This window comes from Xiphias gladius, chromosome 18, assembly GCF_016859285.1.
Source record: "Xiphias gladius isolate SHS-SW01 ecotype Sanya breed wild chromosome 18, ASM1685928v1, whole genome shotgun sequence".
NCBI lineage: Eukaryota > Metazoa > Chordata > Actinopteri > Istiophoriformes > Xiphiidae > Xiphias > Xiphias gladius.
The window spans coordinates 12,114,599-12,142,575 of NC_053417.1; the positions used below are offsets into that span (position 1 = coordinate 12,114,599).

The 27,977-nt window shown below is 40.5% G+C and overlaps 2 protein-coding genes across 5 annotated transcripts in view; one reads left to right on the forward strand and one right to left on the reverse strand.

The window, feature by feature from the left end:
* Window positions 1-18,093, forward strand: part of si:dkey-178k16.1 (band 4.1-like protein 1) — a 39,830-nt gene extending 21,737 nt beyond the window's left edge. The window contains exons 4-25 of the mRNA XM_040153163.1: window positions 900-1,004; window positions 1,893-1,935; window positions 2,071-2,146; window positions 3,480-3,698; window positions 3,830-3,917; window positions 4,007-4,159; window positions 5,279-5,376; window positions 7,524-7,699; window positions 8,013-8,257; window positions 8,920-8,958; window positions 10,096-10,125; window positions 10,947-11,102; window positions 11,370-12,137; window positions 12,195-12,497; window positions 13,655-13,705; window positions 14,188-14,589; window positions 15,373-15,594; window positions 15,678-15,737; window positions 16,018-16,107; window positions 16,725-16,805; window positions 17,690-17,806; window positions 17,920-18,093. Coding sequence (XP_040009097.1) covers window positions 900-1,004; window positions 1,893-1,935; window positions 2,071-2,146; window positions 3,480-3,698; window positions 3,830-3,917; window positions 4,007-4,159; window positions 5,279-5,376; window positions 7,524-7,699; window positions 8,013-8,257; window positions 8,920-8,958; window positions 10,096-10,125; window positions 10,947-11,102; window positions 11,370-12,137; window positions 12,195-12,497; window positions 13,655-13,705; window positions 14,188-14,589; window positions 15,373-15,594; window positions 15,678-15,737; window positions 16,018-16,107; window positions 16,725-16,805; window positions 17,690-17,806; window positions 17,920-17,925 — 3,528 coding nt within the window. The 3' untranslated portion in view covers window positions 17,926-18,093. The remainder of the gene's footprint in view (window positions 1-899; window positions 1,005-1,892; window positions 1,936-2,070; window positions 2,147-3,479; window positions 3,699-3,829; window positions 3,918-4,006; window positions 4,160-5,278; window positions 5,377-7,523; window positions 7,700-8,012; window positions 8,258-8,919; window positions 8,959-10,095; window positions 10,126-10,946; window positions 11,103-11,369; window positions 12,138-12,194; window positions 12,498-13,654; window positions 13,706-14,187; window positions 14,590-15,372; window positions 15,595-15,677; window positions 15,738-16,017; window positions 16,108-16,724; window positions 16,806-17,689; window positions 17,807-17,919) is intronic.
* A 4,498-nt stretch (window positions 18,094-22,591) lies between these two features.
* Window positions 22,592-27,977, reverse strand: part of cntn3a.1 (contactin 3a, tandem duplicate 1) — a 70,281-nt gene continuing 64,895 nt past the window's right edge. For 3 of the 4 annotated variants that reach the window (XM_040153813.1, XM_040153812.1, XM_040153814.1), the window contains 5 exons: window positions 26,836-26,951; window positions 26,410-26,596; window positions 26,134-26,246; window positions 24,923-25,091; window positions 22,592-24,034 (listed from right to left, as the gene is read on the reverse strand). In XM_040153813.1, the coding sequence (XP_040009747.1) occupies window positions 23,943-24,034; window positions 24,923-25,091; window positions 26,134-26,246; window positions 26,410-26,596; window positions 26,836-26,951 (677 nt within the window). In that variant the 3' untranslated portion in view covers window positions 22,592-23,942. Of the gene's footprint in view, window positions 24,035-24,922; window positions 25,092-26,133; window positions 26,247-26,409; window positions 26,597-26,835; window positions 26,952-27,977 lie in introns of those variants that run through there. The other variant, XR_005709441.1, reaches the window with a different exon arrangement.

Below are 27,977 nucleotides of genomic sequence, written 5' to 3' on the forward strand. Positions count from 1 at the left end.
GTGTGTGTGCCTGTGTGTGTATGCGTGTGTGTGTGTATAAACTGCATTTTGCCAAGGCCGTCTGTGCAACCCACAGAGGCCTTGTTTTCAGCCCTGAAGGGCTGGATAGAAAATAGGTGTGGTCTGCTGAAACGCCACTGATGCAAAATGCAATTCCTGCCCTTACATAGGCATACAGAACATAGCTCCTCCTACTCAACAGGGGAGAGGACAGACTGGAAGCATATCTGAGACCAGAGTTGGGGCAGATTTTTGTGTCACTGATATTTTTGACTCCTTTGGTTTATGAATGAATAAAGAATTATTATTATTGTCTAATAAAATAATATCCAGCAATTATTTTACTAGCCAAACAACCACTGAATTATGTAATAAATACAATAGCTTTCTAGAGCAAATGTGATCCTGAGATTACAAACAGTTTTATAAATCTTTTTTAAAAACTATTTTTAGCATTTTGTGTTCATATCAGCTGATAGTGTAGATACAGAGAGGAAATATGGGTAAAAAGAAGGGTATGACATGCAACAAAAATTCCTGGCTGAAATCTGGTATGGATCTTAAATTAGGTCAGCAGATGCCCCATAGTCTCACACATATTTATTGAAGTGCATTATTGCACTTGCATTTCTACTCTTCTTTTGTCTTTTACAGAACGTTCTACAAGCTAAACCTGCACCGTGTCACCTGCCCACTTGCCTGTGTTCTTATGCTGTCTGTATGCATGTGTGTGTGTTCTTATGCTCTGTGTGTGTGTGTGTGTGTGTGTGTGTGTGTGCTTGTGTATGCTGTGTGTGTGTGTGTGTGTGTGTGCTTGTGTGTGTGTGCTTGTGCTTGTGTGTGCGTGTGTGTGTGTGTGTGTGTGCTTGTGCTTGTGTGTGCGTGTGTGCGTGTAACAGAAATTTGCCAAGGGCCAGACCCTGCTGGACATGGTGTGTGGCCATCTGAACCTGCTGGAGAGGGACTACTTTGGACTGACTTTCCAGGACACGGACAACGCCAAGGTCAGACACACAAAAAATATGCATACACATTAGGATAGCCTACTTGGGGGCATTACATTTACTTTTATCTAAGTTCTTTAACTGACTAATCTGTAGCAGGAAAAATGCAGCTACAATTAAATCTAACATAGAACAGCAAATATGTCCCCAGGTTAGAAACTATCCTGAACGAGCTGGTAAATCCAAAATTTACTTCCAAATGTGGCCTCTGAAAGACCTCACACATACACACCGATGCATGTGTGCGCTGGGTATTTGTTACTTGTCTAGATTTGTATTTGATAAACTTTCAAGTTATTACCCATAAAACAAGCTAAAGGTCAAATACGTTGTTGACAATGAATTTAGCATGTTGTTCTTTGCAGCGGCTAATAAATAGATTATTTACTGTTTCGGTTGGATTATGTCAGGGATTTCCGAGCAAATGTCAACCAGCCGCCAACCAGCCCATTTAACCAACTTGTTTTTCCAGGTTTTATAAAGCAGTGAATCCCTGGTTGCCCTTTAAACTGTGCCTAACCACGTACAGCTCGAGAGTAGCATAAATAGCCTTTAACCTTTTAAAATGTGATTAGACAGTATGGCCTTTTAAAAATGGCTACACAGGGTCTAACAGTGCACCATGAAAGCTCTAGTGACATTAAGTTGAGGGAGTTGGACTCAACTGGTATTTATAGCCCCAATATTGTTGCTTTCAGTGTTTACAAAGAATTTCATCCATTTTCTTGTAGTATGAATATATTTGGCTCTCAATTTGGGAATAGATTTTATAAAGGGAGGAGCAGCCAGCAAAGTACAACACTTTAAAGGCACTCTTAAAAATGAGTGTGGATGATTGTTCTGAAGTCCAATTTCTCAAAAGGGATTGTCTCTTTCGTTCTTTATCAGAATTGGTTGGATCCCTCCAAGGAGATAAAGAAGCAAATTCGGGGTAAATGCAGCAGACACACACCCACCCCCCCCCCACACACACACACACACACAGTCCAACAAAACAACACACAGACAGTATTTTAATGAACAGGCAGTCCTTCACAAAACAACCTTGCTGTTGGTTTGTCCACAGTTGGTTCATGGATTTTTGGATTTTCTGTCAAGTTCTACCCCCCAGACCCATCTGTGCTCATTGAAGACATCACCAGGTAGGTATGAATACAATAACGGGGACTTTTTAAATTCACAGTTAAAGAATGCTAATTTGTTTTGGCTGTCTAAAGCCAATATAGTTTTCCAGAGGGCATTTTTTTTTTTTTTGGCAGGATTTATAGAAAGAACATAATAGCTAAGACTAGTATCCAAATGAATGATACACACTTCAAATATAAGATAAGACAAGGAGTTGACTTTAGTAGTCTTTGAACAAGGACAACAAATTCAGTGATAGTGATCACAAAGCACACTAGCATCTAGAGTGTATGTACTTCATGTACTCCACACAGACATTGGACGATATGGTATATGTTTATACCATATCGTCCAATGCAAACCAGTGACCGAGTTACTCTTGATAATCCACAGAACACAGTGGTAAGAGTTCTCATTTGAACTTTCTTTCTAAACGTAGTCTCTATGAAAACTGTTGGTATTATTATTATCATTTTGAAGTTTTCAAATATTTTTGCTTTATATAGCCTAGAACTAACTATTGACAGTGAGATTTATGGATTATCCAAATACCTGGTAAATTTTACTGTAAGGTAGGCAAAGATTTCGTGGCAGCTATGTGCTACGTCCTTCATTGTTTAGTCTATTAATGCATAGGAACCCAACACACTCAATGTATAAAAGCTTGATGATAATTACTATACCCGGCTGTATATTGTGACATTTTTTATTGTGCTGGAGAGAAAATAAACAGACCAGGGCCAAGTAAGAAGAAAATCCATCTTTTAAAGATTTTCATACACAAATGAACAAGACCGAGAGTCTACAGCTATGCTAGTAGTTTTGAGAGACTGTACTAAGGCACAGCAATGCTTTGAGCTAAATGCTAATATCAGCGTGCTAACACGCTCACAATGACATGCCAACATGCTAATTTTTAGCAGGTTAAATGTTTATGATGTTCTCTATCTTAGTTTAGCGTGCATTAACCACAAAGTACATTTCAAGCCGACAGAAATGTCATTAGTTTTTCAGGCATTTGGTCGTACACCAAAGTACTGGACAAAGTAAAATTTTGATCTGATGATGGTGCTAAATTAAAATTCATGGAATCACCAAGGTCATTTGGATTCATCAGCTGAGCACCATGAATGTCTGTGCACAATTTCATAGCAATCCATCAAGTAGTTGAAATATTTCAGATTGGTGGACCGGCTCACATGACACGTGGACACATCAATGCTGCTAGCATGGCTAAAAATTTGAATCAACATGAAATAAGAACTGAAACTGAGAACATTGGTTCTTGCAGGCGTTTCCTGATAATGTAGACACATAACTCTTGAATACAGCATTTCTGTGTTTCTCCAGGTACTACCTGTGCCTGCAGCTTAGGGACGACATCCTGTCCGGTCGTCTACCCTGCTCGTTTGTCACCCACGCTCTTCTGGGCTCCTACACTGTCCAGGCTGAATTGGGTGACTATGAGCCTGAGGAACATGGCCCAGACTATGTTAGCGATTTCCGCTTTGCCCCCAACCAGACACATGAGCTGGAGGAGAGAGTGATGGAGCTTCACCGTAACTACAGGTTAGAGAAAATATGGCTTTATCAATTAAATTGAATGCCTTGAGGTGACTGGAAGATGGTTTTTTTTTTTTTTTTTTTTTTTGGATGAATATCAAAGAAGTGATGAATCATGTGTGACATTTGTGTCGTAGGGGAATGAGTCCGGCAGAGGCAGAGGTGAATTTTCTAGAAAATGCCAAGAAGCTCTCAATGTATGGAGTGGACCTGCATCACGCTAAGGTACAGAGATAATACTCCCAAACTTTTCAACTGTCAACACACTTTTGTATGAGATTTTCTGACGCTCTATACATTCCTGTGTTCATCAGGATTCAGAAGGAATTGACATAATGCTCGGAGTGAGTGCCAATGGTCTGCTCATCTATCGAGACCGCCTCAGGATCAACCGGTTCGCCTGGCCAAAAATCCTCAAGATTTCCTATAAAAGAAGCAATTTCTACATCAAGATCCGCCCTGGAGAGGTAAATAAAAACTACAATTATCTTGCATCCTGCTTGATTTATTAGAAGTTCACTGCGGCATTACTGCATGTAAAACCCCACTAGATCATAGCAGTCACTCTGGCAAAGCTGAGGCAAGCGGAATGGAGAATCATTTGGTAAAGAGCCAACGCCACATTTCTATTTCATGGTTTCACAGTTGTTAAAAATACATCATTGTCTCTCTTGACTTGTCCCAAGCAGCATAAATAGTCATTTCATGGTTTGATAAGAGTTATTTCTGAGATTTATCTGCTACAAACCATGTGACAACTGACAAGAAGTATTTTTCGGACATTATTTTTAGCCCTCAGCGGTACTGTTCATGAATATTAGGCTGATAGGTCATGTTTTTATTATTCTACTCCTTCTCTCAGCCTATATGGTGACTTTAAAGCCTGATTAGCCAGTCATGAGGATTTGCACTTTCATCAAGGATTTTACTTGCAAGTTGTTAGAGCCACATTATGCTTGCTCTGGTTTTCTACTCCCTAAAATTATTGTGATTTGCTGTTTTTTCCCCTCATTCTTTTGCCTTCAGGGTACGTGGAATATGTTTTATATCCACTGTTTAACTGGAATTGACATCTTCATAGTGAATACCAAGGCCATTCTTTGCATATACTTTATTCTGCAGATTTATCCTCTTAAGTCAGCAGTCACTTCAAATGTGCCTGGATGGTCATCATTGTTTTTTTAATGCCCCCACAGAATTTTTTTTTTGGAGCAAAACTTGGCTTCTCCTTGTAAACGGACTACTCCTAATGTTTAAAGACCTGTTATACTGCTAATAACCTATTGATTTTAAAGTGTCTTCTTCTGTTCACACCACTGAACATTTGATGGAGTGAATGCATGAACAACTAATTTGTAGGTTGGTTAGAGATGGAAAATCTACGTGACCTGGCAGACGCGAAAATATATTTCTACAAGTAAACCAAACAACAACATTGATTTTTCCATTGCTGCGGAGTAAACACAATACAACCTGCCACCGCCCCTCCATCTTTCCTCACGCTCACTCCCGTCACTCTCCGTTTCTTCTTCATCTCCCTTCCTCCTCCTCCTCCACCACCTCCACTCCTTTCCCTCACCGATCAGTATGAACAGTTTGAGAGCACCATAGGCTTCAAGCTGCCCAACCATCGGGCCTCAAAGCGACTGTGGAAAGTCTGCATTGAGCACCACACCTTCTTCAGGTAGGACTTTATACTCACAGACAGACACACCTTTTCTGCAGTGTAGTTGTTGAACCCTGCATGAATTGTTGGCACAGTAGAGCTGTCCTTCAAGTCAAACACACTATGCTTTAGGCTTTTTTTAATACGGGTCCCATAGTTCTGTATAATTTCCTTTAAAGGGACTGATATGTAACTGTAGATTTACAGGAAGGTTGCTGAAGACGAGTATGTAATGTTCTAATAGGTAAAATGGAGCCGATCCATTAGAGAGCCTTTTAGTCAGTGCAGAGCTGGTCAGCTGAACATGCACAAATGTAAAAATTAGTCCACAGGCAAACAGACAATTCAACACCTACATGGTAAGAAGTTTCCAATAGTAAATGATTATTTCCTTGGTTTTAAATGGTCTTCAATTGGTTTTGTCATTCACCTGAGATGGGAAGAACCTGGTCTGTCCGAAGGTAACAAAATCTGCCTACAACCTCATATCTCGTCTGTCTTTACAAAAATCAAAGTGTGAAAATGACATATTGATGTTTAACGAGGCCATATTAGCCCAGTAGAGATCAGATATCCGGAAGTGTTCTCGCTCGTTTTATCGAGGATGCATCGGGAGCTGACTTGTGTGGACTTGGGTCGGCTAAGTGTCCCAGAATGCACTGCGTGCCAACCAGCGGCAATAGCGGAGATTTTGAGCCAGCCTCCAGGCTGTGACAATTTTCACCCTAGGGGCTATCATATCACTTCACTAAGTTTTTAAATTTCTTTCAATTGAGAAAGTAACCTCTTAGATTTCGAAGATGCGGTCGGTTTATCCAGACAATGCCTGTTTGAAAATTTGCTCTGGCGTTTTCGGAGAGATTTACCCCTCACACCGGGTGAGACTGGCGCTCATCTCAGCCGCTCGCTGCCCAGCTCCTGAGATGAGCAGCCGCTAAAGAATTAACAGTATTCCGTTCCATAGACCTAATGTTATATGAATGACACTCGCACAGAGAGAACAATAAGGAGTCAGACTTTGTGCCTCAAGCACCAAATGCATTAAATTTATAATATGAAAGAAAATTCATGCACTTACCATTAGACATCTTCATAAAAAAAAAAATGCGTCTGTTGTGGTTTAATGAGAACTCATCTTTTTTTTTTGTCACTGTCGGCGGCCCTTGTTACCTCAGTTTTTATAGCCATCAGTTCCAGGTAACTGGTTGGAGACGCCCCACTGCTGTTCCTCTAGTATTTTTTTTTTTTAAACGACGCGGACAAGAAAAACTGCGCTCACAGCTTGCTGGTGTGACGGGAAGTGTCAGAGATATGCATATCAGATCGCACACGTCTATAAATGCATCTTTGTGCGGCCTGGTGAGGGATGGGAACTCCGGAGTGCTGGTGATAGTATGTCCCTGTTCTTCTTTTCATTGCAGTAGCCGGCGAACTTTTCCTCACTGATTCCATAGTGACGGGCCATGGGCAGAGACCTATTAAAATCACCTATTTTAGCCCTCTTAGGTTAGCAGTCACTTTACTTTCCACGTTTTGATTGAGTTTCCACACACAAACGTTTACGGAGTAAAAAAAAAAACGACCCGTTATGATAACCACTTTGCTACTGCTACATTGCCAAAAAATTGCGCTTTTGCTAACAGGAAGTGGAAGTAAGGTCAAAAGTTGAATGCGGGCTGTTCTCATTGTTCCAATAAGATCAGCTGTGTTGGCTTTATGTTTTTTAGTCTAAAAATAATCGGTTTGTTTTATACATGTATTTATTCATTTTTCAAATTATAAATCATATTATTCACACATTAAAAATTATAAATAAACCACAGAAATCTCTTTGTGGTGCTAGGGGTGGTCCTACAACTATCCTAGGGGTAGGCTACAGCAGTCCCCCCCCCCCCCCCAGCGCCTCCCATGCCCGCCTTTAAAGTCAAGACTACTAACTAAACCCAACAGCTGTCGTAGAACTTTTCCTCTATTTTCCCTATAATTAGCTTAACTTGACTTAAACTTAACAGAAAGTTATTAGGAAATTAGGGACCAGGAAAATAAGGTGATACCCCTTTCAATCTTCTTTATCAAATTCTAAATAGTGTAATTAAGTAAACGATATCAACAAGGGGCAGAGCCTGAGTATTTGTGGTAGATACATAAACTGAATCTTCCTGCAGGTTGGTTTCTCCAGAGCCGCCTCCCAAGGGCTTCCTGGTGATTGGTTCCAAGTTCCGCTACAGTGGGCGAACCCAAGCCCAGACCAGACAGGCCAGCGCTCTGATTGACAGGCCAGCCCCACAGTTCGATCGGTCCGTGAGCAAGAGGTACATGCTGCCTCGAAGCATTGATGGAAGTGAGTACCCTGACTGTGTCTACCCTGAGGTTCACTCGTGTTTTCCGGATGATGTTATGTGAGGCAGGCTCCAGCCCCTCAGGTTAGAAGATGGACTGATGGATGGATAGCAGTGTAGGCATGAAGACATAGTCTTCCCCTCTCCCACAGTGAAAATATGTCAACAACAGGACTTATTGATGTTTTATTATGGACCTCAAAGTGAAGAGAGTGCCTGCCAAATCTCTGAGAACAGGATTTAAGGCAGTATTTAACTTCTTGTCTCCTAAAAGGTCCGTGGTTGATTGTTACCCTCCCCTTATCATTTTACCAGCCTCAGCTCTCGGTGATAGCACGGACCAGCTCTCCCAGCGAAGCTCCAGTGAACGCACACAGTTCATGTCCAGAGAAGACCTGGACCAAGAGGGCAGCCTGGATCTGGACCACGATCAGTACCACTATCAGGACCAAGACCAGGACCAGTACACAGATCAAGAGCTGGAGCAGCATGAAGGTCAAGATCAGAAGCAGCCATGGGGCGACAACACCTCAACACCCACCAAGGCTTTAGAGCTCAAGGTACAAGATGAGAGGATATGATGCTGTTCATATACACAGAAACCTGCAGCTCATTGCAGCGCCTGTTGCCTTGATACATAGCTGTTAAAGAAAAGGCTGAAACGTTTTAGTACGCACAGTATGAAGAAATTACATGTCATCATTTAGAAGAGGGAAGCTTTTACTGAGCCACAGCCTTGTCAGATAGAAATGCAAATGAAATCAAGGTATAAGATATTGCAAGTGTGAAAACTAAATCACACTTTTGAGGACGGTAAAGGAGGATCATGCAAAAGCAGTTCCTTTGGTTCATTTGAAAGATTACATAGCACTTTTGCTGCGCCCTGAGTCAGAAAAATCCCTCATAAACTTTTGACTAACACTCCTCATCCTTCTCTCTCACATTCCTCTTCAACATTTTTTTTCTCCGTAGCTTAATTTCCTCCATTTTCTGCTCCTCACCAGTCTTAAAGGACTTCTCAGTATGATTTCTCTCTACTCACTATTTCTTAAATTGCCTCCCAAGATTTAATTTGACCTCTTTGCTGCAGATATTAATTTCTCAACCCAGCATCCTGCCTCTAACAGTTCTTCTCTTCTCGTTGCTTTAATGTTAAATCTCTTTTGTAACCCCGGCTCTCTTTCTCTGACCTCTCTGTCCTCCACCTTGTCCTCTCCTGCAGAGTGAAGAGGCAGGCTCGCCTGTAGATTCAAAGCCAGAGGTATTTTGGCCTTGGACCTTAGTTTGTATCTGTGTGGTTTTGGTTGTTATAGATCATGCATCTGTACTCTGTTTGTTAAGCACCGCCTGCCCTTTATTTGATTGTTTGTCTCCGGAGGGGATGTTATTTGTTTTCATGTCACGATTTCCAGGATTCCATGGTATGGTATAATCCATGGGAACTGCATGAATCGATCTTCAGATGAATAGACACGAAATCTTTAATATACATTTATTCAGGGTCTTCCTTTTCTTTTTTCCTGTCGGCCCACTGGGAAATAGTTTCAGTGGAAATTCATATTAGATTTTCTTCAGAGGCATTTAGCTCTTATCCAGATTGACTTAAACAGTTCAACTCCAGTGGAAAAAAGCTCCTTTTTTTCAAATGTCAACATGTTGAAGAGCGTGTGTCCCTGTGTGAAATTAGAGGGATGGATTGTTATTAGCAGAATAAAAAGATGCCCTTTAAGCACTGTGCATGATTCAGTGAATCGGTTTTTAATGAATCCTAGTGAATCCTAGTTCTCCAGCTGAGATGTGTAAAAATCTCATTATTTGTTAGTTATTTGGTTTAATTTTTTTTTCTTTTGTTGTGTTTGATGTAAAGATACACAAATTTATTTTATTTTTTATTTCTGTGGTAAAGAAATATTCCAGTGTATCTAGTTCATATTATTCCCGTGCAGGAGTGTGTGGTAGTATCATGAAGTATGGAGGAAATATTGGCATTGCAATTGTCACTAAAGGAAGGATCTGTTAATTTGTGGTTTTGTAGTCTTGGGATGAAAAAGTATGATGAGATGGTGCGATAATAATCCCACTGTCCAAGCATTTAAATTCAGTCAATACATGTCTGCATTATTCATCGGTTGGTTCACACTGAAATGGATTGTCCCTGTCTTCTTGGCAGAACATTAAATGGCTTAACGGTCTTAGTCCAAAGCCCCAGTGGTGTCAACAGTTTCTGTTTGTCTGTCCATCTGGCTGCCTGCCTTTTTGACTCACCTGCAGCACTTTACCTCTTTGTCTCTGCACGCATCTGTTCCCCCCCTGCCCCAAATCCTTCAACCTCCTGCTTTGCTCACCCCTCACTTCATCTCACTTGCCCCACCTTGGGCTCCCTCATCTATTGGACAAGGATCTGGCCATCCCTCGGCCCAAACAGGAGGTACTGCTTGTCCTCTCTTTTTTGGCATGTACTGTGTGTGACCCCTAGCAGGTGTGCTGTATTTTCTCATATCCGTGACTGTCAGACACTTTTAAAGCTCAGTAAACAGCAGCAGCAATAGAGTTCATGTTAAAACATTCAGTTTATTTTTTCTACAGCACATTTAATGATTTGGTGCACTACTTTCTTTTTATTTCTGTAGTATCATATTTGTGCATGTCAGTTTATTTTTTTCTGAGCACTATTACTATTTAAGTTATCTGGTTATTTGTTATCTGTCTAGCCTCTGACTAGTGGATGAATACAAACCTAAATCAGTTTGGGGGTGCAAATGGTTATTTATGATAATGTCTAAGATGTATTTTTCAAAAAAGAGCAGAGACAGTAAAGTACTTTGGGAAAATATTCAGTTGAATAGTTTGTTCCTGTAATTGGGAGATTTTTAAACTTAACTTTAACTGGATCTCTTTTTTTCTACAGTGCTGCAAGGTAAAAGAAAAAAATGTTATAAATGTTAATATTTACGATCTCTGTGAACTATAATGAGGTCTTTATCTGTTTCTGGTCATCATTAGGACATCTATTGTCAACCATGTGGTGCAGCACGTAATTCACCTTATAGCACTGTCAAAAAACAGAAAACAGACACTCATGGACACAACCCCAACACAACAGATTTAGAGTATAAAATATCAAATCAAAAACCTCCATGTTCATTTTTTTCAATAGTAGATACAACTGTAACCATCTAACAGATTTAGAGCTAGGATTGTAACTGATATTAATTTGTGCCCCTGATGTGCCCTTCACTTTGTGAGCAGCAATTCTTGGATAAGCCGGAAGATGTTCTACAAAAGCACCAGGCGAGCATCAATGAGCTGAAGAGGGCTTTGAGGCAGCCTAACAGCAAGATGGCCCAGAGGGAGAAACGTCTCTCCTCAGCTACTCCTCCTGGAGGAACCCCTGAACGGAAATCAGTAAGAACAAAATCCTGCTCCCAAGTTATTGTACTAACTGAACTACCATTAGTTTTTTTTATTTTTAATGCTGTATTGGTCAGCCTTTTCCCATCCTGTGTACTTTTAATACTCTCTGTCGAAATTTAGAACCCACTGAGCCAAAACACAGAAAATTAGAAAAAAGCAGTGATTTACAGTATTTAAGTGGGGTAACTATGATTTCAAAAATGGAAGAGCAGTGTACCTAGCTAGGCTAATGCAACTGTCTACTCTATGTCAACATAGGCGACCGGTGATGGAAAATTGATTGACAAGCAGAACGCTTATGAAGGAGCGCTGGATACTTACTCTAAAGGTGAAAAGAGTAAGATCTCTTCTATGGGTAGAAACATATTTGCATCTTGGACTGAAACAAATATGAACACTTGTCAAACACCCTGGGACTCTTTGAGAACTAGACCCGGAACGTCTTTGAAACAAGAAACAGACTTTACAGCTACAGGAGTAATAGATTTGAACCCCATTGATGATACCTTAGCAACTAGCAGGTATCATGATTCTGTATTAGCAAGGAATGCCATTCAAGAAAATGGATACGGATCTCCGACGGACAAACAGAGGAGTGTAATGAACAGCAGAGATGTGAGGCATTGTCAGTATGACCACAACATTCATCGAGAGAGACCAAAGAACTTTGAAACTGCGGTGGCTGTGGATTCTCTCCCAAAGGGCAACGGGGACAGAATTGAGAGTGATGCAGGACATTGTGAGACTTGGAAAATAAAAGACCCAAGCCCTATGGGAGTGAGAGATTGTAAAAAAACTGGGAAGTCACACTCAGGAGTCACCAAAATAGTCCCTCTCAAGCCACAGCGATCAAAGAAGTCTTTGAATAAAGAGAACAAAGATGTTGTAAACCCTCAAACTCAAAGCCAGTCTGATAGAGGTGTCTTTGGTGCGGCTGGGGACGTACAGAAGATAAAATCAAAAGATGGATCCTGTCAGGCAGGAAGGAGACTAGATGATAATACTGAACTGCAAATTGCAGATGTTGTCAAGGAAAACATAGCAGCCACCAAATACCACAGTGAAGCTGCAATGTCATATCAGCAGCAAACTCAACTACATCAGCAGAGAAAGAATGATTTATTTGGACAACAGGAGCTCAGAGGCTGCAGAGATACAACAGGGCAAAATCAGTGGACGAGAGGAGGAGGCATGCTACATGAAGATCTTTTTCAAAACAACTCAGAGTTTAAAGAGAACCTCTTTTCTAGCTCCAAATTCCCAACAGCTCCCCCTCGAACTCTTCCTCTGAAAACGCAGTGGTCCCGAGAGAGACAGAGCAATGGCGATAATAGTCACATCCACTACAGGATGCCCACACAAGAAATGGCCAAGAGGAAGCAAGCGGTAAACCACCTGCCCCCTAACCTGTTTGTAAATCATCGGAAAGTAAAGCATTGCATGAGCTTCAGACGATGTCGTGCAAATCTTGTTTTTACCATCTAAAAACAAAAAAAATCACACATACTTCAGAACTCATGTGGTTCATGTGTATGAAAAAGTCCACGTTCCTTCGCATCGCATCATTGACCGACTCAGTTCACGTCCATGGCCCAGGGAGCTCTTTGTTTTCCCCTGTTCCCTCTCCGCAAAGCTTGACATCTGCTTGGCCATTTCAGAACCCTGCGGGCCTTTAAGCAAAGTTCCCATTGCTTAAGCTTCAGGCGTCCCTTTTATCCCCCCTCAACTTGTCACGTTAACACCTGGTCTCTCCTTCCAACATACTCACAGAATAAAGGTGGCTGCTGTTGCAAGGAGCGCAAGACCTTTCCACCATCTTTTTTTTTATTCTTTTATTTAAGTCCTTTTTATAAAATGCTGAGAAGGGCATTTGAGCCAAATGTTCTGCCTTGGCACCTCTGTAGCAATAGCAGAATATGAAAAAGGCGATTTGATGTAATCACAGGCTACAGAGCTGCCAAACCTCTTCAGGGCTTAGGCATTCATATGCCACATTTACGATTATGAATACCTTTTTCCTGAAAGGGATTATGAAAACTCAAACTTTTCAGTGCATGGCATTACCATTGCACTTGCGGTCATTTTTAATGATGTCAGCCTGTGAAATATACCGTTTGTGCATGCTTCTGACAGTAGCTTTAAGCTTTAGAGTCTCTTGGAATTCTCATATCTGTGTTTAGTGCTCAAGTTTGACGTAACCCCTAAGGTTGATGGACGAATCAAGTGTTTACATTTTATAAATAATATTGCAGTGAAAGCCATTAGCTCAAAAACTGAGTAGAGGACAGGGTTAAATTTTTTTTTTTTCCTAAATATAAAAATTACTGCTTTAATCAGCTGTGTGTCGCTGTTGAATACAAAATCGATGCAACGACAGAGAAGACCTATTAACTCTGTTTCTGCTCTCCTTTTCTGATACAAATACATATATTAGCTACAGTGTAGATAGTTATTATTGTTTGTGGCTGTCACTTCTATGAATTGACACATTCTTTATTTAGTTTTACATTAACCTTTTCTTGTTGATTGTTTCTGTTCTATAGGAGACACCTCCCACACCTGCTATTCATGAGGAGCCTCTCGGCGAAGCTTTAGTAAGTCATCCCTCAGCTCCACCAGTCTCTTATTTGTTTTTTCTCATTTTTAGCCACTATTTTGGAAATGAGTAAACAAACTAGACTTAGTTGTTGAACTCATTCTTCTTCATGATGTTTTCATTTGCGTGTTTGTTTTTATGTGCAAAATGTGTAAATGATCTCTCTAGTCTGGTTTCCTTAAAAGTATAGTCTGTAAATTCATTGCTAATGGAAGGGACCCCACCACCAAAACTCAAAATGCAATATTTTAATCTGCTAACACTAGACAATGACTACATCTAATTTATAAATGTTTTTCTTATGCAGTTGAGTGTTTTATGTACATCAGTAATTATTGGCAGCAGGCCGACATTTTTAATTCTGATTCGTAGAGAAACACAAAAATACATTTTTGCCGTAGCTAAAATTCTTTGATTATATAAGCAAATGTTCTGATTGGGTTTTGAACTATATTAATGTGTTATCTGTCTTTTCTGAAGAGGGAACCATGGGAGAGACGTCTGGGCTCTGTATCAGAGGATGACCAGGACCACGAGATCCTGTACCTGAAGGAAACCCACTTGGGCATCGAGCGCAAATGTTCCAGCATCACGGTCAGCTCTACGTCCAGCCTGGAGGCCGAAGTAGATTTCACCGTCCTCACAGACCTGCACACCGGCATGGAGGAGTTCTCCAGGGGCATGTCAGAGCTGGGAGAAAGGGACCTGTCACCTGATGGGGGTCTATGCCTAGGCATTGACTTACTTCAGCAGCAGGGCCCGTCTGAACCACCTTCTCCGTTAGTATCAGCTCCTCTGTCCAGAGGAGCCAGCAGCAGCCCTCCGGCCAAGCATGTTCAGGCTGATGAAGTCCGACTAGAGGTCAAACGTTCCGATGTTCAGGTAGACCAAAGTTTTCATTTCAAGTGTGTTTGTAGCACTTAAAAGCTTCTGTTCCTTTTGTTTGATTCGTTCTGGCAGGTGAAAAGAACTATACTATTTTTAGGCACCTAAAAATATAAATCTTAGTCCTTTTCAGTCAAACTGTAGTGCAGGTGAGTATGGCTGTGAACATAATAGAAATAGAGCAGTGACAATATTTCTACTGTGGTTCCAATGAAAAAAACAAATTGTGGTGTACAGCTGAAGTGTTGGTCACCGATTTCACAGAAATGTAATTTACCGGGTCTGTTGTTAGTCTTGCATTTAGGTTTATGATTTGAATTGTCAAAAAGCTGTACAATGTAAAGATCTAGTGCTAAAAATAATGCATTGAATATACAGAATTGATGCCTGATGCTTCTGACGCACTGAAATTAACAAAAGAGCAGACAAAAGACACAGTCAGTGGCTGTAATGAAACATGTAGACAAGCAATATGTTTCAAGTTTAATGGTCTTTATAAAGCAGCGCTGAAGGGTAATGAAAAAAGACGATAAGACATCTCTTAAGCACTGACTTGAAACACAATGCTAATCTGTATGATCCATTGCAGTCACTAATGTTTGTCTTTTGCTTTGCGTGCCCTTGTGTTTATATCTATGCATCAGAAGTTTTATATAATATCCTCATTTTGGCAAGCAAAGTGCTTCTAACTCTGCCCTTTTGAAGCCCTGTTTTAATGAATTTAAGTAAAAGGCAAAGCATGTGTTAAAACTAAATCTTGTTTTTTTTTTTTCTCTCAAGCCTGTAGTTCCCAAAAAACCCAAGAGGTCAGTGCCAGTGTCTTCGTCAGCGGACAGAGAGCAGTCGCACAGAGAAGCCAGTCGCGCCCCTGCCGTCACGCCGCTGAGCAGGGAGGCCAGCGATGTCATGCCCACGCCGACAGTGAGGAAGACGGACGTCAGGACGGAGACTCAGCCCAACGGGTCAGAGGTCACCACAACCATCGTGGAGTTCACAGATCAGGTTAATTACATATTTTGCAAGAAGAAGAATATTTTAAGAACACACAATAAAAACAAGTCGCATAATGAACTCCTCTATTTCAGGATCACGGTTTTGCTGCAATGAGTGACGTTTCATACTCTTCGAGACAGAGTGTATCCCCTGTGAGTACAAACAGAAGGACCTCTCCAATTTTAACTCAACCTGCAGCACGCTCAGTCCTGCTCTCCAGGGTTTAAACCTACTTACAAAGACCAAAGAAATCAATTCATGTCCTGACTTTAAAATATCAAAAAAGCCTTAGTGTTACTGGTGTTTTCCATAAAGATGAGTGTGTGTGTGTGTGTGTGTGTGTGTGTTTGTTTGTTTGTTTGTTTGTTTGTTTGTTTGTTTGTTTGTTTGTTTACAGTATTTACCTAATGCTTCTGGCTGTTGCTTTCTCAGGTGCACATGGGCAGTCTTGGAAGAGAGGCGGCAGGGTCGCCCATCCTGGTCACTGAAAATGTTACCTCAGCAACCACCCACGTCACCAAGGTAGAGATGCTTAAATAAAACATACAAAGCATGACGCATGAACTGTCTCAATACAGTTAAATGCAGGCTGTTAACCTTTTAAAATACACTGTCTCACCCGTGGGAGTCTTTGGCCTGGGTAGCACTGCCTCAGGTGTGTTTTGGTCTGTAGTGGACTCAATGTGGTGGACTTGAAAAAATTATACATTGTTTGAAAGCTCTAGGTCTATCTGTGCAAAGCATTTTAGGATCATCATATCACTGCAAAGCCGTTAACCCAGCTATAGCTATGGCCACAAGTCTGTATACCACACAAATAGCACTACTAGCCTTATGTTTCCTTTTTTATGCAAAAAAAAAAGGAATAAACAAAATAACAAACATAGGCAAGACCAAAAAAAAAAAAAAAAAACCATGTTTGTTGCCTCTGTAACTTTGGTTCAGTATCTTTTATCCTCATTCTGACTTTTGTTGTTTGTGAAAGAGGTGCCTTTCAAATGAGACCAGGTTTATATGACTGTAATGGAAAGGGCTGAAGAAGAGACACGTTTTTATTTTGGGTATATTATTTTTGGGCTTGTGCACATAAATAGGGGTGCCTGGTAACAGGTTAAAAGAAAACCCATTGTGTGTTGCAGACGGTGAAAGGAGGATATTCAGAGACCAGGATCGAGAAGAGGATCATAATCACAGGAGACGATGATGTAGACCAAGAGCAGGTGAGCTGAAAAGGACAAATGAAATGTGGCTGAAACAGTTAAGTCAAAAGAACCATGTGCACAGTGTTTAACAGTTTTTGGCTTGGGTTTTTTAGTTGCTGATAAGAAACATGTTTCTACCGATAATCGTGTATTCTGATTATTTATTGTTTTGGTACTGGGAGTATTTATAATCTGTGTTTCATGTAAACCCTTAATATCCTTAAATTTAGACATTGATATGACAAAAAGTCAAGGTTTAAGCCCTGCAGTCTTACATACAGTCTATCATGCATATATATTTGCAAACATTAGCCTACCTCAGATCAGATCAAGATTAGCCTACTTCAGTAATTTCAGACACTGAGCAAAGACATGACTTGAATAAATGGAATATTCAAAGAAAAATGTCTTAGACTTGCAGCTACTGATTATTTTCATTATCGATGAATCTGGCTTTAGCTTTTTGGATTGATTGTTAGAACATAAAACGTCAAAAAACAGTGGGAAAAAAAGGCAACTTCCCAGAGTCCAACGTGACATTAAAATGTCTTGTCTGACCAACAGTGCAAAACCAAAAGATATTCAATTTAAAATAATATATGACACAGAAAAGCAGGAAACCCTCACATTTGACAGACTGGAACCATAGAATATCTGGCTTTTTTTTCCATTGTTTTAGCTTGAAAAATGATTGAAATTATTAATCAGTGATCAAAACGGTTGCTGATTATTTTTATGTCAATAGACTAATTGTTTCAGCTCCATCTACGAGCATAGAAATTGTCTCAAATTTGAACTGGAATTCAGTCAGGGGCCGTAAAACACAGAAATGAACAGAAATCTTTGGAAAAGTTGTATGAAGTACTCAAGGTTTAAACACACAGTTCACTCTTTGCTTGCAGGCTCTGGCTATTGCAATCCAGGAAGCCAAGCAGCAGCATCCAGACATGCAGGTGACCAAGGCAGTCGTTGTCAGGGAAACAGAATCGTCCACTGAGGATCGACACAGCACATCAGAGGTACAGGTGCCATCTTGAATCCAAAAGATAATAACTGGCCAAGATTTAGCCTCACAACCTCCTTTGGGGTTCAGGGATTTAAGGTTGACTTATCTCTTCTTTTTGATCTGCAGTCCTGATTCGCTGAGACAAGAGTGCCCCCCTTTGGACCAGAAGTGTCAGTGCCCGACCTGAAATTGCCACCCGCCATCCTGACTGATAGATTACTGACAGTGGTGCTCAAATGGAGCCTCTTGTTCATGTTCACACACGAACCAGGACTCCTTTCAAATCCTTCTGTTTTTTTTTTTCATTCAAACATTTCACTGTTGAAATCGTTCACGTGTAATGGAGTGGTTTGGCGGCGATGCTGCAAAAAAAGTAAACATCATTGGTGGTCTTTGATTGGTTGACAGTATGCCACCATGATTCCAGATATCTAGAACAATTAAAGAGATAATCCAAGTAAATTCCCTGCAAAGCTCTCAGGGCCTATATATTCAAACCCCTTTCTTCAGTGCTACTCAGAGTTCAAAGGGAATTGGCGTAGAAAGGGTTTGTTTAGGTAATCTGTGCACTCATTCCCACTGTGGAATAATCCAGAGTCCCGTGTCATGTCGGTACCCATCCCATGCAGAAAGTATCATTTGGAAAATTAGGAATATGTGAAAAAATGACCATGCACAGAGAGAGTGTCTTTTAAATGTCCGTCCTGCTGTACTTAATAAGAATCCATTAAACGTAGCTCCAGTGCTGTTAAAGCATCCAGTGAAGCAGGGTTTTCACTCCTGCATAGCCAGTAAAATGAACAAATGAGCGTTGCCCCACCCCCATCACGTTGACTGATGAGGATACACTGATTGGAAAGGATCAGGCTGTGCCCACAGGGTCCTCTGGTGGTGTTTGTTCAAGTGTTTGTTAAGGACTAAACTCAAAGCTAGTCTGATCCCCATACTTAACTCTGTCTGTCTAACCCTTAAGATTTTACCTCTGTACAATATATTTCACCACGATGTGCAGGTGGCAGCTATGCAAGCACAAGATCCAAGCTGCTGCATTGTGATGGACTTTGATTGGACTTTCCAATCAAAATCAGAATTTCTGCGTATGTCCCTGGACATTAGGAGATGTCAGTACACACAATGTACCTGTTGTATTTAGTCAAATGGTACAGATGTAGTTTCTGAGCATGCTGATGTTTCAGAGTTAGCCCAGTGTGTCACGTTTCCCAGCCTTTAGACATGTTTTCAGCATTCAGCTGGATATAATACCACTTTGGCCATTTTTGTTGTAGTAGATACATAGATTAGGCTCAGGCCCTTGTTTAAGTCGCAGAACAGGCTTCTGCATCAATATATCCAGTATTTGAGATAATATTTGCATGATAATTTCTTGCATTATTGGATTGTAATTGAGTAATATGGATATTAACTCATAAGGATTGGTTCATGATATCCAGGTTCATGAAGGAAACACCATGAATAAGCACAAAGATGTAAAGGCCGAATTACTCACAATCTGAAGTCAAATCTGAGCTCTGACATGTAAAAAGGAAATGAAGCTCACTGCCAGAAAATTGAGAGTATTCATTAGAAAAAGTGGGAAATATCAAGCGCACAATGCGTCCAGTTGTTTGTTAATCCCCTCATCCAATGACAGCATAGCGGCCACAGTTTTGTCCTTCAGTTACAACCTCTTTAACGGTTTAATATATCTTTTAAATATAAGTTTGCTTTTCATTCAATTTCCCCATAAAGGAACATAACATAGGCCTGTAAAGCCTACATTCAGTTGTGGTGACTGATTTTTCTCATAGCTGTTTATGCTACGACAAATTTCCTGCGTCTTTTAAGACTCTGTGCTGAAATAGTATGATGCATCAGAGCCCTTCCAATACTATTCCTAACAAAGTCCAGTGTTATAAATAAAAAAAATATACAGTAGGGGCAGCATCTTTGAACTTTTAGTTGTGTGTGATTTGGTATATGAATGTTAGAGGGATGCCATAGACATGTAGTGTGCCAATTAAGGTAGCAGTCAAATTGTACAAACTCTGATTTTGTATGAAACAACTTTATATGCCAGAAAGTCAAATGCGTAAACTTGACATGGCAAAGTTTTCCTTTAATTATGGTGTCTTTAATATTACCTGCAAAATTCCTGCCTCCTTGCAAAAGTAATTTTTTAATGCAAAAGTCATGTATTTAAATCAGTCCATGCAGCGGCAAAATTGAGAAAGTTATAAATTCAATTGAGAAAACACAATGTGAAAAACTATCATGTCAAGTTTATGAGAGTATTACCGAGGTGAACCTTTGGCTTTCAGACACTAAACTTTACAGTTAACGTTTCACATGCGTAGTGTAACTCCTGTTGTGTTTCATATGTTACTGCCAAATCCTTTAAAGTGATGGTTATCTCATGGATATGGATGTCAAACTGGAAGGTGCGGAAAAAAAAAAAATAATGCAGCCATGCATACCTTGTACTGTATATTCAGTGGATTGTGAAGATGTCAAGTAGTTAATGGCCATGGGTTTGATGTACACTAGGGGGCACCAGTTACATAAAGGAAGAGAGCTTTGCAACAACATCAAGCATAACCCACTGAAGTCCCTCTCACTATTGTTCACTAGAGGCAAAAATATTCAGATCATCCTTGGATCAGCCTGGAAGGTCAAACTTACCTCTCTCTGTCCAGAAAAGGCCTACTAATGGAAGTCTGACAAGTAATAACCAGACTGTGATTAATAGCAGACACTTGGCTGTAGCCAAGACACTTGGTGCCGAAGTCTGATTGGACAACCTCTGGCCGACCCTTACACCTTCCCCACTCCTCTCTGTACAGAGCCCTCTTCTTCATCCTCCTCCTCCTCCTCCTCCACAGCAGCTTCATCTCTTCCACTCTGCTGCTCTCCGTTGCTTGGTGCTGTGTCTTTGCTGTACATTGTACTTGCGTTCCTTCGAAGTGAATAAAGAGGAGAGAAAAAAAAAAAAGAACAAGATGAGAGCAGAATCTCGTATCTGTGTTTGTCTTATTACGGCTAGTATGTGCGTATTTGTCTTCTAGGCCCAATAATGAATACAGCTACTGTATTTTTCAGTCATGAAAGAAACAATAAAATAAGGTCTTAGGTTACTTACAATAGTTGTGTGTGTGTGTGTGTGTGTGTGTGTGTCTGTGTGTGTGTGTGTGTGTGTGTGTGTGTGTTTTCCATACCAAGGGCATCAAATTAATCTGGTTTTAGGGTTTGTTAGCGAAAAAGAATCTATCAATAAATTTAAGATGACTGCATAAAATATGTAAATAAATAAATAAAAAGGTTTCTTGCAGTGTTGGAAAAATGGAGCAGAATAAAATATGTGTTATTACCAGTGCTTGTTAAAGCAATAAGTATTCCATGAAAGCAGTAGTTAAGATGCTGCAAATGCATCTTAAAACTAAGATTCAGTATATACACTATATATATGTACACACACGCAAACACACACGCAAACACACACACACACACACACACACACACATATATATATACACGCACGCCAATCAGCCACAACATTAAAACCTGTAACTGGTTCTAATTTTGTGTAAATGCAAATTGTTGTGCGAACCCAGTCTGCATTAAAACTAACACAAACAACCTTCTTCATAAGTATTTGAACCTCTAGGAAAACGATTTCTATGAAAGGGAAGTTATATAATTGGTTTAGTGTGGTGACATTCAGATGTAGGTCACTTACGTCATGCCCTGTCAAGTTTCGGCACTTCACAATAGATACTTTCGAGGTATGATTGCTCACAGTCATGCAGACACAGCATATAGTATGGAATAAATTGATGCTCTCCTTCCCCTGAGGGGAGTGGGTGTAAAGATCACTGCAAGAGCACCAAACTAATCTTGAGAGGGTGACAAACTCAGGGTTTAACGGTATAGATCTACACATATTGAATGCACTTATGAGTATCCGATTTCAGACTATTGATCAGGAGCATCCAAGGAGGGATAACAGAGAAGAGACACTGGTCTTTCTCTAACTTGCTAATGATTTGAAACAGTAGATGGGCCACACAGTGTAACAATGACCCTAAGCACAGAAATAAATCTACAATGGGGGGCTTAAGGAGATTGAAATCTACTAAATTGACTTGGCAATTTACTTTCTGAAATTGCCAAGTCAAGCCCTGATCTTTAATTGCAAAAGCTTCATGCAAGAAACTCCAAACTTAAGGAATTTAAAGTGTTCTTGTAAAAAGAAATGGGCTGGAAGGCCTTTGACACACAGCTACTGGATACGTTTGGTTAAAGTTAGTTCTGGTGCAGAATTGTTGCGTACAGTTTACTTTTTCCAACCAAAGCGGTGAATTTCTAAATTCAATTAACATGATGACTTAAATAAAATAAGAAGTATAAAATAATTTGACAAACTTTGACTTACAGCTATGAGTCAGGCTAGTAGTAGTGGTTCAGGATTATGTACATTAATACAAAGTAACGAGTTTGAGTTCATGCTCTTTTCAGTTGAATTCTAGCCACTTATTTTGACCTTGGGTTCATGAAAATGTGAAAGTTTATTCATGACCTTGGAAATAGTAGTTTGACAATGAAATGTCCACTTACTAGCTTTTTCCAGAGCAAACCCCATCTGCTAAGGTGGACCATTTACTTCCAACTGCATGGCCTGCTGAGGAGGGCACTTAAATTTGGAATAACCAACCTTTTGGCCTCTTCTGACATCAAAGAAGGAAATGAGGAAAATGACATTATGTTTATTAAAAGCGGGTTGATCCATTCAGACATCCTAAGCAACGAAGGTACGTACACTGACCAATCTCATGCCAAACAGCGGCTGAAAGTAAAATACCATCCCTGCTTTGTAATAAGCTATGTTCGAAAAGTCAGTAATCACTGCCACTGGTACTGTATTACAGTGCTCATCATGAAAGACATAGGAGAAAGGCATGTTGTTTCTGAGCCCAAAACGCCCAAAAATATGATCCAGAAAGTAACTAAAGTGAAAAATCTCAACATAGCGTATACTGTTGTCAGTTATTTATAAATCATAGCATGAGTGAGCCAAAACACAATCTGGATAAAGAGAGGGGGAAAATAAATAAAGCGTCTCTTGAATAATAACAAAATGGATAATAATCATAAGACTTAAGGCTCATTTGGGACCTGAGGATTTCATACATACAGCGTACAACAATGCAGCTCACACGGCTCAGTGTGCCTTTGTCACAAATTTATCATGGATGAGGGAGGAAGGTAAGACATCGATTTATCAACACAAGTCTGCTGTTTATGATGGTAGCCATACTGGGGGTGTACACGCTGCATTTTCTCACAATGATATACCAGATGGAACTCAATCTTGTTGACTCAATACCTTTGGTTCCAGTCAGTTTCACGGCAACTCTGAGGTGTTGATGTAACGTGGTGTAACATAAAAGCACGATTAAAATCCAGGCAAAGTTACAAAGGTCCCAAATTCTGGTTAGTCATAAAGCAATGAGGCGCAGCTCCCTGTTGTCTGGCACGGATTAGTAACAGTTGATTTTCTTTCTGAGACAGTTCAGGACGTTTCCCAAAGACAGTCCAGAGTGAGGATGAAAATGACTTAATCCAATTTTTGTCTTAAATCAATTTTAAGTATAATTTCATTCATTCAAGAATGAGCTATGTAAGTGCTTTAGGTCCCCTCCATCCCCAGTTAAGATACAATCCCATCTTCTGAGAAAAGTCCAGTAGTACATACATATCCTTTTAACAAAGTCTGCACAGCCCCGCAGAGAAAACATATACACTTCTCATTGTGCACAGCACCGGGCCTCCCTGGTGAAAACCAAACGAGAATATCCCTGGTTAGAAGGAAGCAGAGCAAAACAACATCTTCAAAGATACTGTGGTCGAGTCACAGTGTCCTTTCAGTTCCATAAATGCAACTTCTGAAACAGCCATTTCTTTTCAGTAACTCCTTTGGAAAGGTAGAGGAAAAGAATCTTCCTTACAAAGAGATCTTTGTAGAAAGAAGAGGAAAGACACAGTGGGTAGGGTAGAGAGCAGGAGGAAATGCTGCTGTCAGCCTCTTGTTGTCTTTGACCTGCTGTTTCTCCTCTTAATAAGCAGCTGTAGTGCCTGGTTCCCAGAGATGTTTGTCATAGCACAGTCCTGGCTGTGAGGATTAGGGCTGCGAGGTTAACCAAGGGAAATGCAGAGGCCTCTGGGGCTGCTCCCACGGCTGTTGGGCCTGAAACGCACAAACAAATCAAAATCTATATAGTCCTTTATTCTTTTTGTCTGGTGTGATCTTAAAATGTATGAAAAAAAAACCCCCCAGCTCTTTTAACATGGCTTAAGTATGAACTCTGACATGAAGGTTTCACTTAAATCATCACAGCACAGGACACAGTAAACCAATTATAACAAGAGCATTAAGTACAAAGAACTCTGTGGTGTAAGTACATCACTAGATCGCTAGATGGCACTAGTACGCCACGCTGAATGATTCGACAGCCTGACTTCCAAAGAGCCAGACCAGTGAGGCGGGCACAGCAACAGCCATACTTTGATTACCAGGAAAAATCCACTTTTAAACAACCACCTACTGGCAATATTCTTTACATGTCTGAGCTCATTTTGTTGTTTTATGATATAAACGTCTCAGTCCGTGGATAAGAGACTATTTTACTGCTAAAGATAAAAGAGAGAAATGGCTTATTTGAAGTCTCACTATTTTGCACCAACACCTAATGGGAAAAAATACCTCATAAATATCAGAGATACCAATTTTTCTACGGACAGCAGCCTCAGAAGACCATAATACAAGGTAGCTGCAGAACATGTTTAGAGTACTACAGTATATTTCTACACTTACGCATTGGTCTTTGATAAATACCAACAATGTCACACAGTCTTTCTCTGGGATTTGTCATATATCATCTTAGATAGAAGAAATCAAATTAAAGAGACAAATAGTAATTCCTTAAATGCTCTCGACAACAGCATATTGGTCTCTGCAGGGAGATTTTTTTTAAGACTCGACACTAGGTCAGCTGAATTCATATGTTTTTGCAGTGACCTCTCATAAATGGAGACAGACGTCATTTTCATGTTTCATGTGTCAGGACTGGCCCACCTGCTATCCTGGGGATGGTTATCTGGCGGCTGCTGCGGCCTTCCCCTCCCTCACTGAAGGGTTTAATCTGGATGACGTAGTCCTGGTTGACTGGCAGCGACAACTCCAAGGAGGTGGTGTTGGTCTCCACCACACTGGGACGGCTGTGTTTGTCCTGGCTGTACATCACCTACAGGAAGTAGAGAGGGGAGGATGATGACAATGTGAGGTGTGGCACGAGGACACTCCTAACACAGTGCATCGTATGAGTGGTTTCAGAGTTATCTTGTTGATGCACTGACAAGAAAATCTGAGCTCCAGCTCGTGTTTCTTTCAGACAGCTCCATGAGATGCAATGTGCTGTAGGTTTGTGCAGTATCTGCACATTACTGTTTTAGATCACCAGAGGAGATTGTGCAGGAGCAAGTTTAGAGTAGAGATGCATCAGTCCTGACGTTTCAGCTGCGTCTTGACTCTGGGCTGTGGATGCAATAAGGCACACTCTCAGATGACAGGTGAGTGCAGGTGAGTAAGACCCAGACCCCCAGTTTCACTTGGCTGCAAATGAATATTTTTTCTAGATTTATAAACCAAACGGCGCTGCAAATGGATTCATAACAACCTAAAAGCCAATCCTGGAATCATTAAGGCATACAGTATATTATGCAATTGAAGCCGCAATGACAAGTCAAATGTCACAATGAGGGATGATGACAATCCATCAACTGTTAATATGTATTAATACTCTATTTTCTGCAATGAATCCCCCTTGAGCGACAATTTAACAAGTTGTAGATTTTGTGTGAGGCTGAAAGTGTGTGGCTAAAAGTATGTAGGATGTACACACGGGTGTTATCAAGGGGTTGTTATGTTGAGGATAGGAGGCAATTTGTGGAGGACTTCAAAAATTCAATTAATATGCAGCTACATATTACACCAAAACAACTTCAATATGACATAGGGCTTCATGTACTTCCAAATTAGCTGCAATTAACAATACTGTGAAAAGTTGAGATGCTTCCTTACTTATCAGCAATATCAGTGTATCCGTGCAGTAAAAACTGGCAAAAAAAACCAAAAAAACGATGTACTCATATGGAGTAAATGGGCCGAGTGACAGTCTGTCAATCTCTGGTATGTTACAATCAATAAAAGCAATCATTCATCAGAGTTGCCGCCAGTTCAGTTTAAGCCCTCTCTACTGGAGAAATGTAAAACTGTCCACTTTTTACCTTATATCCTGTGACCTCTGACTCGTTCTCCAGAGCATGTACTTGGTCCCACCTAAGGATGACCTTGGAGTTGGAGGTGTTCCACATTATTTTGACTGGTGCTTGACTAGGCGCTGGATAAAGCCGATGAAGGGGAAGGGGGGAGAAGAGGAAAAAGGATGGAAAAGAAGAACAAGCCGCCAAGTCAATAAAAAGCAATGTCCAGAACCAAACCAGCATGAAGGAGATTTCTCGAAAGCACAAAGTCAGTCCCCACAATATGTTGTGAGTCCTTACGTGGTTTCTTGGTTGTGACATTGACTATGACGCTCTGTGGACCCACCCCAGCGCTGTTATAGGCCCGGAGGGACATGTAATAGGTACTGCTGCCCTCTAGATCCCTGATGAGTACTGAAGTTTTATTTCCTGCTGTCCTGATCACATTGGCTGTGTCCTGCTTTTCCTTCTCACCCCAGTACCGCAACTAAAAACGTACAAAAAATACACGGGTTATTCTTTATCACGTTGTGGCCAATTTGTAACTTAATACCTCGTTCTTTAGCTGTACTATTACAATTGTGGTCATGAATCTTGAGGGGCTTCATCATGCTCATACGCTGTAGTTTACCTCATGAATGAATAATCATATAGACACTAATACAGAAAGGCTGCTGGCACTGTCCACTATGTTTGTCCTATTGTGTGGGCATGTGTTGGCTTGACCTCATAGCCCAGGATGTGTCTGCGGTTGTTACTCCAGGCCAGCGGCTTCCAGGTGACCTCTACCTCGGACGCTGATACACTCCTCGCCCTCAGCCTCCCTGGAGCTCTGCTGGGCTCTGAAAGGCACACAGGATAGTAAGGAAACATGGATTCAGTACACCCACATCCACAATATGACCTATTGAATGTACCTTAGCTCTATCAAATTATCTATACTGGAGTGTAAGGAGGGGTGAGTCTGCAACATCCAGTGTTGGAAAAAAAAACAAGTTTTTCACTGGAATTTGTATCACTCAAAGGTGTGATATAACTTTAACTGGTGGTTTTACATAGACCACAATCCCCAGTGTCTGTAGCAGGTTTAGCGCAAATACTGTACATTGAGAGGACTGTATGTTTATTGGTAAAGAAACTATAAGGGAAATGATAGAAAGGATGTCTAAGCACGTTTATCTTCTTTTTAGGTATCTTGTGAACATGTGTACATGGATCACACGTAGGGTATTGTTTCTGGTAAATAACTGAAGCAGTTTTAAACTCTTCTAAATTATCTCAAAGCCCAAAAACTCTTTAAATTACTTTACCAGAAACAAGACTTTCCTGTACATGTGAATATTTACAAGACACCGAAGACTTAGATGAGTGTGTCTGGAGAATGCCTTTCAGGTTCTGTGACCATTTTTTTTTTTTTTTTAACAAACCTTGGGCAGAAATAATAATTAAGTTTCATTTTTTTGTGGCTAGCTTTTCCTGATAGAGAGACTTTAGTCTGTTGTTTGTGTTAGTGACAAAGAAGAACCTGCTAACACCTCCACTGCCTGCAAATGGATGCAAGGCATTAGTCTATGCACCCAACACAACGTCAAAGCTCCTGAAAACCTGTGTTCATCTTAAGTAGTCCTCTATAACGTAGAGTACTTTGTAATGTGCAACAGTCAATGTTAAAGTTATTATTTGTTACAACTTTACCAGTCATAAACTCAGCTGACCTGGTTCATCAGGACTGTGCTGTTGTGGTTGATCTAATGAAATTGACAGTGATCTCTCAACAGAAGCTCACGAGGTGTCACCATATTTTGATTCAATATTGCTAAATCCCAATTGGTTCACGGCAGTGTGTGTGACATCACCTTCTTCCAGCT